This window comes from Hyposmocoma kahamanoa, unplaced genomic scaffold (genome assembly GCF_003589595.1).
Source record: "Hyposmocoma kahamanoa isolate Upper Pololo Valley unplaced genomic scaffold, ASM358959v1 98810, whole genome shotgun sequence".
Lineage (NCBI taxonomy): Eukaryota > Metazoa > Arthropoda > Insecta > Lepidoptera > Cosmopterigidae > Hyposmocoma > Hyposmocoma kahamanoa.
Genome location: NW_020655688.1, coordinates 2,016 through 12,816, shown reverse-complemented (window position 1 = coordinate 12,816; position 10,801 = coordinate 2,016). Strand labels below are relative to the sequence as shown.

General features: G+C 36.3%; 1 protein-coding gene across 1 annotated transcript; it reads right to left on the bottom strand.

Moving 5' to 3' along the window:
• Positions 1-1,181: 1,181 nt before the first annotated feature.
• LOC113238910 (sodium-independent sulfate anion transporter-like) lies at positions 1,182-9,770 on the bottom strand. Its single transcript, XM_026475758.1, has 3 exons — positions 9,661-9,770; positions 2,867-3,050; positions 1,182-1,405 (listed from the first exon to the last, which is right to left on the bottom strand). The coding sequence occupies exons 1-3, from the start codon at positions 9,739-9,741 to the stop codon at positions 1,206-1,208; spliced, it is 465 nt and encodes a 154-aa protein (XP_026331543.1). The 5' UTR covers positions 9,742-9,770; the 3' UTR covers positions 1,182-1,205.
• Positions 9,771-10,801: the final 1,031 nt, after the last annotated feature.

The window sequence follows — 10,801 nt, the reverse complement described above, 5'->3', positions numbered from 1 at the left end:
TCACACATTAGCGGCGTCACTCTCTATCTCACTCACACTTCGTAGAATAGCTCTCTCCGTCTCTCTCATAGTTACCGTTAAGAATTATGTCATAGTTACCGTTCCGAGCGAAGGATTGGGTACACTAAATAAATTTAAATTAAGAAATAAAAAATAGTTGAAAACCGGTTTTGTTCACAAAAAAAATTATTTGACCATAATCTAAGAAATAAAGTAGCAAGTGTAATACCATTTTGGAATCCTCTTAAAATGCGCCAACTTTTAAAGCTACTTGCCCAACCAGTGTAGTACATTTTTTTTTCGGTAGAGTGAGTTGAAATTGAACGAAAATTCAATTTCTCTTTTGATATGGGAATAATGTGTCATTTTCTTTTCAAAATTAGAGCAGTTGTGTCAAAATTTTAGACGACTAGCTACAGGAGCATTACTCAGGGTTACAAAATAATAAAAAAATTAAAATAAAGTGGAAATTTGTAGAAACGGGAAGTGAAAATGCGTCACAGGGTGTATATTTTTCGATTTTTTTCAAAATGGTCATAATTTTTAAAATACATGACATAGATTTTATTTTTTATTTTTCTGATAACAGTTATGACCTGGCCTATCACCCCGTTCCGGCTTGACGTCGCGTCCCGGGACACCCTGTATAACCAGAATTAGAGACGACATTTAATTTATTTGAAAACTATTCTGCCATATTATAACTGTGACAACTGCTCTCCGATTGGCCAGCCCGAATTAGAATCTATTGACGGGTGTCGTCAATTGTTTCACTTCAAAACGACCAGTTTAACTTGAGCTTTGCTATAATAGACGAAAATTGCAAAATTACATATTTAATTGATTCCGTTTGTTTTATAATAAGATGTTTTGCTGTTTTCCCCACACCACCGAATGGAACAGTACGCCATTGTTAGAGATACTATCTTTATTACAATAAACATAGAATATTTTTGGAGTATACGAAGACGTACACACAGGTCAGTTGTTGGCGCTGTATTATTTCAGTTTTCTAATTTGTAATTTCAGTGCAAACGAGAGTTGATATTTATATGTGATGTATCACTGATGAGTTACCATGAATGTATGACCTTTACTTCGTCTCTATTTTTGGTTATATACTCGATGCACTTACATTACTGTTCTGTAATTGCAATTTTTCATTCATTTATTAATTTCAAAATCCTCTCCCATCAGTGGGACGTTTAGAAATTGATATCGTACAGGAAGTAGTACTCACAGAAGACTTTGGCAAGTGCGATGTTCTCCAGGATGGACAGTAACGGGACGACGAATATAGCGGAGCCAAGCGTGGAAGCCATCTCCATGAAGTTGTACGTATGATTGCCCACGGTTGCTGAGAACGGCGGGGGGCCAATGGACGGTAGGCCCGGTTTCACTTCACCTGCACAGTGATTGAAGTTAACATCAATAAATGTCTATAATAATAATCGTTGCCCTAGGGCCGTCTTACCATGTACTCTTATTACAGTTCAGTATAGGTTCGTAACGACAAAAAAGCGGGATGGTGATATACACTTCATGTAGCGCTGTCTCACGATTCATTTTAAGTCCCAAACTAAATCGTAATAAGAGTTCATGGTAAGACCCCTGTTAACTTCATTGCCTATTTATTGCAATCACCATACTTAAGGAAATTTCTAAAGGAAATCACTAAAGAAACGAAACATTGCTGAAAAGTTTTAGTAGCAGTAGAGTTCCTTGTGACAGAAGATGGATAGATAGATAGATAGATAATTCGTTTATTTGCTGAATCACAGTACAAGCTTATGACATAGATAAAGGTACCATAGTACAATGGTAGGTAATCATAAAGAAAAAGGCTAGTCTAGGTGTGCGGATATGGTCTGGAGTACTAAGTTGTGTCAGGTGTAGAATTGAGTGTACTGTGTCAGCAAAACGGGCCTGACTCAGGTATCAGTTCAGTCGAACTACGACGCTGATGATTCTGCCAGGTCCCAAGGTGAGCCGGTAAAAGAAGAATAGAATAGAAAATCAACATGGAGTTAGAAAGTAAGGTATGTAGTTACAATATTAACTGTATAGGTGAATAACTTATCATATAAGCTAAGAAGTATTGCCATCTTATCTATTTCTGCCACCAAGTATCACTATACTGCGATCTATAATGTGAGCATTACCGTGTTCCGATTTTTAACCGACTTCAAAAAAGGAGGAGGTTCTCAATTCGACTGTATGTTCTTTTTTTTTGTATGTATGTTACGCGATAACTCCGGTATTTGTGAACCGATTTTCATGATTCTTTTTTTGTTGGAAAGGGGGTACTTCCATAGTGGCCCCATTTCATTTTGAAGAAAATCATCCACCTCTTAGGGTGGCTGTTCACGCATGAAGATTCGTTTTTATAAATAGCGCCTAACTTTAATTTAGGAGCAATTATTTTAATGGTTGATTTTGCTATTTCTCCAATTCAAGGCGTTTTTCTCTCAATATACTTTGAATAGTGAGAACCGATTTTTATTATCTCCAGTGTCAAGTCCTGTACAGTGGCGAACTAGGGGATATTACAATAAAACTTAGCAAATAGACTTAATTCCACGTACTTTTGAGGTCGGTTTTTTTAGTACTCTGTACTGAGATTATTAAGGGTAACGGTGCTTGTGAAATTACAGGCACATGGGACTTGTCAACTTATATCTCAGGGTGACGGACGCAGTGGCAGTGCCCCTCAGATCTTTGCGATCTAAAGCTCTGAGTGGCACTGCAACTATTATGGACAGGCGTGTCGCTTACCACCACACAAAAGTAAGGTTTTACGGTGACTGTTGTTCACATGTACCAAATTAGAATATGTTGACAAAAAAAAAATTAACACGGAACTAACCTGTAAGCACGAAGGGTGTCTGCTTCCTCGTGTCGAAGTAATACGCGAGCGCAGCACAGACGAGCACGACAAGGATATTGCGCGTCGTGGAGAGGAACCAGAGAGCTTGTGCCAGAGCAGCGCGAGCGCCTGACACTTCCTCGCCACTTGCGCTGCCGCTGGACACTTTTATGTCCTTTACTTTCTGAAAGCAAGGAGAAAGATGTCTCATTCTATTTTGTCTGATCTGACATCGTACTCTGATACCTGGACGCTTGATGACCCTTTTAGTAGGAGTACCTAAAGCTCTTTGGAAGAGTTCGTCGAGGGAAATTTACTTTAGTTTAATGAAGTATCACCTTTTCTGTTAATTATTCAATACAGTATTTCCGTATAATTAAATTAATTCATACAAAATTTAAAATAAAAGCGCTTGCTTTTATGTGATTTTCTTTTGTTTAAAAACATTATATTCATACATCATTATAAGTACAAGTTAAAAGTGTAAAAAACGTTAAAAATTAATACAAAGGTTTACCTAAAGAATGTTTTTTTTTATCTAGTATTTTTTTAAACACCAAAATATAAGCCACGCCAATCATATAGCCGTCGCCACGCGCGCGCCGCATAAATTAATCTTCAATCAATTTCTGAACGATTCATAAATGAAGTATGCAATTATGCCGCCATTTTCTTTTCTTCATTTCTCACAAGTGACAAAATTACAAAAAAACGGTAGTTACAGTTTTAAAATTCTTGATTACATTTTACCTCTATAAATATTAATAAAATTCTTATTCTATATAATCTTATTATGATTTAAAAACGATCATTTTGACAATTCCTAAATAAGAAATATGGAAATAAACGATAAGAAACATGGATTTATTAATGCAGGCCTTATACATACATTCTCAGAATTATGTTTGTATGTGGAAAACATCAATTTGTACTTTTAATAAACATTCTTACAACAACCTAAACCGGAAACCCAGACCAGCACTTAGCGCGTTTACAACAAATCTATCTACTAGATAACAATCAAAAGCAGTCACCGTGACAACATGGATTGCACTCTAGTTACACTATTAAAGTTAAATGTAATGCAGAAAAAACTGCATAATCATGATCATGGGACCTGTAAAGGATCCAAAATGTTTGGTTTGAAAAAACGAATATATTATGCGACTTAGGTCCGAAAAAATATGATCATAGGAAATGAAACATTTTTCCGGATTTCAATCGCGTATATTTGTTTTTTCAAACAAACCGACGTTTCGGTGGTCGGATGGTCAACCGTGACCATGGGACCTGTAAAGGACCCGAAACGTCGGTTTGTTAAAAAAAACAAATATACGCGATTTAAATCCGGAAAAATAGTTTCATTTCCTATGTGTAACAATCGCGAAAACCTAAGAACTCGATAAATATGATCATTACAACCATTTATACGTCTCACCAAACCAACCAATCAGCTACTACGGCGTTTAAAAAAACTGCAAGATTACTTTCATAATTTTGATTATATTTTACAAAATCCCCATGACCATCATAACAAGTAGTAGCGGTAGAGTTCCAATAGCAGTAGAGCTCATTGTGAAAGAGCTCACCCAGGGAAGTACTGCCACCTTACCTATTTCTGCCACCAATCGGTAATATGAACATTACTGCGTTCCGGTTTTGAAGGGTGCTGGTGAAATTACAGGCACACGGAACTTTTCAACTAATTAATAATTTCAACAGTGAGTGAGGTTTGTGGGAAAAAAGTGAGTGACATTGGTAACGCCACAACAAATCTCGATGCAGGTAGTAGTCGTCGACAGCGCAAGAGGGTAGACAGATATGTCTGCTCTTAAAGCTGTCATCTGCCGCCATTCAGTCAATCGTTCCGAAATATCGGTAAATAAAAATAAGTCATATATCAATAAGATTTCATCGTTGCACTAGGTTCCTTCGCGTTTGGATACCACTTTCCACTTAACATCAGGTGGAGTGGAGTCATTTGCCTGTCATGTATATAAAAAAAAAAAGAAGCCTGAAATTAGTGATAATGAAGGGGGCAATGTCGGTCCCTCCAGATCTTTGCGATTTAAAGCTCTGAGTGTCACTGCAACTGTTATGGACAGGCGTGTCGCTTACCATCAGGTGCATGACTTATTCGGACGTTTTAAATATGGCCGCCATTAAAGAGCTATTTTCATGTTTTAAAACTAAGTCATAAGTGCCGAGGCCGTAGGTCGAGGTCCAGGGCGAACCCCAAAGTAGGTGGTATGCGAGGCTCTATTACGAGTACAAGATCTCACAATTGTTCAAAATAAATACTTCCCGATGTAGTGGAAATGTGATACTTATAGCGTTGTTGTATCTCGATCGTCTCTCTGTTAAATTCCTTTTTCTTGGAAGCTATGTCAAAGAGAAGTATTTAGGGGAAAAAACTTGCCAATGACACCAAATTTCTGGACTCAAATTAGGGACTTCCCTGTACTATGAATACCAGAACAACGAACACTCTGAGGGACTCAGAATACCCAGACCAGATCCAACTTAGAAATGTTCGTTTCCTAATTTGCCCAAATCGGGAATCGAACCCGGAACCTCCACATCAAGGGCCCATAGTACCAGGCGCTGTGTCACCGAAGAGCGAAAGCACACCCCGCAGTCTAAACGTGACCACGTGCCGCAGGCCGAGCCCAACCTCACAATAGGTGGGGTACAGGGATCGTTATACATAGAGCCAGGTGTGCAATCTGACAAACGAATAAAATAAAAATTTGCTTTTAAAAAACTATTACTTAACCAAAGCAGGAAGTGAGCGAGCTCTTTTTTACAACCATTAACTGATATTCAAATGAGTTACGGCTATAATTTAGCGTTGAACGCTTCAATTTAAACCTAGTACAGTATAAGATTTGCCTAGGTGCTATGTATACCTGAGATTGAAGTAAGATATATGACACGTGAGCCGAAGAAAACAAATTATCATTGCACGTGTACCGGAGACACGTGATTGTTAAAGATCGTTTACAGTTGATGAATAAATATGTCCTTTAAAATATCATTCATTGCAGCTGGCAGAGCTTCTTGTGAAAGATTTCATCCGGGAAACTACTGCTACCTTACCTATTTTTGCCGCTAAACAGTAATATGAACGTTAGTGCCCTCGTTACCGAACGGTTACCACGCCGGACTGCCACGCAGAGGTCCCAGCCTCGATTCCCTAGCCGGGAGATATATTTGTATGACCTACATTTATTTCTCTCGTGAGTTTGGGTGTAATTTGTGTGGTAGTCTATGTGTGTGCACAGGGTTTCTCTACTGCGGGGCTATGTTGAGTGTGTGCGTTATTATTGTTATTATTATTATAGTGCGTTGCGTTTCGGTTCTTTCGTGGTTTTTCATTAATAGTACATTATGATACAAGTGTGCTAAGTTGGTCATTACACACGAGGCGTTATTACTCGCGCGAGCCGCAGGCGAGCGCGATAAGAAAGCCGAGAGTGTAATGATCAAAGCACACGTGTTTCATACGACGTTTTTCAACACATTTGCGAGGAAAATGAAACAAACTTGAGTAAAATGGAAATGAAAAATAGCTTTATTTGGCATTAATTATACAGATACACTGAATACTATATTAAGCTCACGTTAATGTAAATAATATTATTCTATTCTATACTATATCTATCAATAGCAATTAATTAAGAGTCTCCAAAGCCTATCAAAGTCATTGTATCTTGATTTTATCAAAAATGTAGTTATTTAAATTTAATTATTAAAACAATTGTTAAATGTACAATTTTCAAAATGGTAACGTGCAGTTTTGTTAGGCATTTGAACCGTCTGTGTGATATTATTTGTTACTATTTCATTATTGTCTTCTTGCGTAAAAGTCGGTGATACGGGTTCATTGTGTACAAATATGGATGAAAGTGGTGGTGGTTCATTTAAAGACTCAGAAATAGACAACCTAGGTAACAAATAACTTGTATCACGGGAGGTGGATGGCTGCGGTTCAGGACACATCTTCTTAACCTGGGGCTCCAGATTTATAGCGTGGGTTATTTGAGTACATGTGTTGGACTTATTTCGAACTGAATCTTCAACATAAGACTCAGCAACTGTGCTAGATCGCCAGCCACCATGACGCTTTAAAGTAAGCAAATCAGCTCCCGAGTCAGCTAGCAATGTAGCTGATGTTCTTCGGAAACTATGCCCAGTGTATAAATCCGGGTCGGGTAGATTTAAAAACTTGGCAATTTCTTTAGGCATTGCACCAAATTTATTAATGCCTATTGGCTGAGCCACGCATCTACCCTTCTGGTAGTTTTGAAAAAACCGATCGGATTTTGCCTTATCTGTCCTAAGCGCTTCGTACTTTTTTATTATGTCGTAAAATGGACCGTGAATGGCAAACGATCTCGGTACCTTATTTTTAGTGTTGTTAATTTTAATCAAAAGCATTTGGCCATGAGTTTCTACGTCTTTTGCCGTTACTTCGCTTAGTTCTTGGCGTCTACACGCGCCAGTGACACCAAATATCATTGCAACCTGTAAAGAAATTAAAAATATAGGTATTTTCGCAAATATAATACAAGAAAAATGAAAACATAAAAAAATTAAGGTTTAATACGATCAACTGACCTTTGTTGCTAAATACTGATAATCGGGGGCTTCTTTTAAAAACTTTTCGACGTCAGTTGGCGAAAGTACCTTCGATTTTCTTGCAACATACCCATCAGAGCGTCTCTTTAAAAATGCCGTCAGATTTGAATAGTTTTTTATGTCTATGTTATTCTTGTTCTTTACTGTGGTCTTTAACATAGAATAAATGCACCAGAGCGAGCTGGGCTTAAACCTATTCGCCAGTTCATTAAAATAGGCAAGAAAAACATTTTCTGAAAACGAAGACGCTTTTTTGTTGGTTTTCCATTGTATAAAAGTTTCATATGCAGCCATGTATTTTTCTCTGGATTTCGAAGGTAATAAACTGTCACTTGCGTTTTGTGCCTCTGTGAGGATTTCGGGCGGTGTTAAATCCATCAAAATGTTTTCTTCCGTGCTTGAGCAGGACATTTTAAACACCTAGGTAATTATCTAACACACAGCGTATATAAATGTTTCGAACGTATCAATGGAAATTGGCGCGCAGAGTTATTTTTTCTGCGCCTGGCGCCGCGGCGCGGATATGCGCGCGCAGGTGCTTCGGCAATAATGAGACTTAGGTGAAATACCTAAACAGCCAATGCGAAATAATATAAATATGTCCTTATTTCACTCAAATTCGTGTAAAATATTATCCAAAATAAGTAATTTTATTCAATTAAAGTTTTATAGGTGTATATTGTGTATGTTTTTCTATATTTATCATATCAAATAAGAAATATAAATTTATTAATAAAAATATTATTTGTAAGGTAAGACTACACAACCGTATTAAACAGAAATAAAAAAAAAAACTGTGACCCTGTTTGTTTGGGATTACTGTCATTGTAATTTGAATCTTATAATATGTAGGTTAGAGCTGTTTTTTTAATAGACCAAGTTAATTTCAAAGACATAACCCGGATAATTTAAGAATGCATAGTTTTAATACATAGGCCTTGTTGTGAGATACATCTTAATCCGGTTAAGCCTATACTTATTACACACACGTTTTGTAATATAATTACAAACGCGTGTTCAATAGCTAGGTTTATGAGCCTAAAAGCGATACAATAAGAAGCCCGTTACGAGCAAATGTGTTGAAAACGATTATAATTAGGTACAAGTATCTTAACACGGTACACTTCTTCAGAGGAACAATAAAAATTAAAAGTAATTACAATCGTGCCTGGTTTATTAATTACACTAATCCAACGGAGCTTACAATAATATTAATAAATTATAATAATAATACACAAAACCACAACACCAGGTCGCCAAGGGAATTCCCTACGTATACCCTACGAGCTTACAACATCCCGACTAATCAACAAATATTTTCCTGAATGGGTCCTAGAAGGACTTCAAACCGGGCCCCCACACTAATGCGTTTGCTCATATTTAGATACGTCGATCTTAGATTTATTTTCACGCGCTTCACGTTCAATATTAATAAACGCACCAAACATCACATCCCTAATTATATTATAAATTTAGAAGAAAACGCTCTTCGAAAACTAGCTAAACGATTTTTTCCATTAAAAAGAATGTTTGGGAGTGCTACAGACAAATACGGAGGGGAGAAGGAGGCACCTTTGAACTCAGGGGCAGTTTAGAACAAACTGCGTTTACGCAGTCAGTTTGAATGAAAATGTAGTAGGAATTATGTTTATAATAAGGCACCACCGAGCCCAACACTTTTCAGCGGCAACGATAAGCTTGCGCGAGCCGAAAACCGAATGAGAGATTGTGTTTAGTTTCATAGTCGAAAAGTATTCTCAAAAATAGTTGTAAGGATATTACTAGAAGAATATAGATAATGGTGAGTTGAACTTTGCTTGTCATATGGTTTGTTTTATTGCTAAAACGTTTAACTTACAGCTTGCAATCATTGAGTGTATGAAAAATATATGTTATTTTGTAGAGTACCCATTGGGGCAGATTTGAATAAATGCCCCCTTTGATTTGTTCAAATCTGCCCCAATGGGTACTCTACAAAATAACATATATTTTTCTGCTTTGAAGTCGTTTGGCGGTTCTGATAAGTTTCTTCTGCTAATATTTTTATAGTCTTAACTTTATTAATCTGTACCATCCATGTGAAATATGAATAGACGAAGCTTAGATTTAGTCGAAGGATGTAAATGAATTAATTAGGTACAGTTAGTACGTACTCTGAGCAGCAACAGTACGACGATGCAGGTGAAGCCGAGGACAGTGTCCCACAGACGCGTCTCGCCGATGTGTTCATACATTCCTGTCCACACCTGGGAACAACACAACAACGGAGACTTAGATGTAATACCTCGTATATGATTGCTATGTAATTTTTCAAGACGACTACAAAAATGTGGTGTAAAATATAGTAAAAACAAGAACAGTTGTTGGCTTTTTAATCAGTAAAATTATACCTATTTCAGATGATACATTACTTTAATAATACAGGGTGTAATCGTTAAGTGTGCCCAGGGGTTTTCGTAAATATAAGAGATATAAATAACCTTTAAACTGATATAGAAACTACGCCGAAGTATATAATATATAATAAAATAGTTTAAGTATATAATACTTAAACTACCTAATGAGTAAAACGAAAGTAATAATTTATTCAATATAAAACTAGGAATTTCCAAAAATTTTAATGACAAAAGCTCCCATATATTTTATATGCTCCCATATATTTAATATTCATAGAGAGGCTGTAGTTTCGAACTACTACTTTGAATACAAAATTTTGAACTTACTTAAAAATAAACACCACTTTGTTTTTATTCAATTAAAAAAATAGTTGAATGAATGAAAGAATGAAATGAAATAATCTTTATTGCACGTAAAATTACAATCAAAATACAATATTATTACAATATTATTAAGAATAATAGTAGTAGTAAGTTATTGTGCAACAGGCGGCCTTATTGCTATGTAGCAATTTTTTCCAGGCAACCTTAGGATAGACATTTCGGATATGCAAAATGGGGTTTCGTTATCTTAACTAATTAAAGTATTTTTTTGTTAAGTCTTATTGGATGTCATCATGTTTGACCACCATGATATTCAATTATATTTGTTAAATTATTCCACTAGTTTGTTATAACTTATAATTATGAAGATCGTTCTGTCTTTGTATTAATAATTTTATTTAACTCAGAAAAAAATACTACACTTAGAAAAACTAGTGTCCGCCAGTTCGGTCCGGTTACGGTTTGCTGAAAGACGTTGGTTCGAATCCAGCGGGATCGAAGGATGTTTTTCTGATTATTCGATCTTTGTATTAACAAAATTAATGAAAGTAAACTTTCTTCCAGTAAACTTACT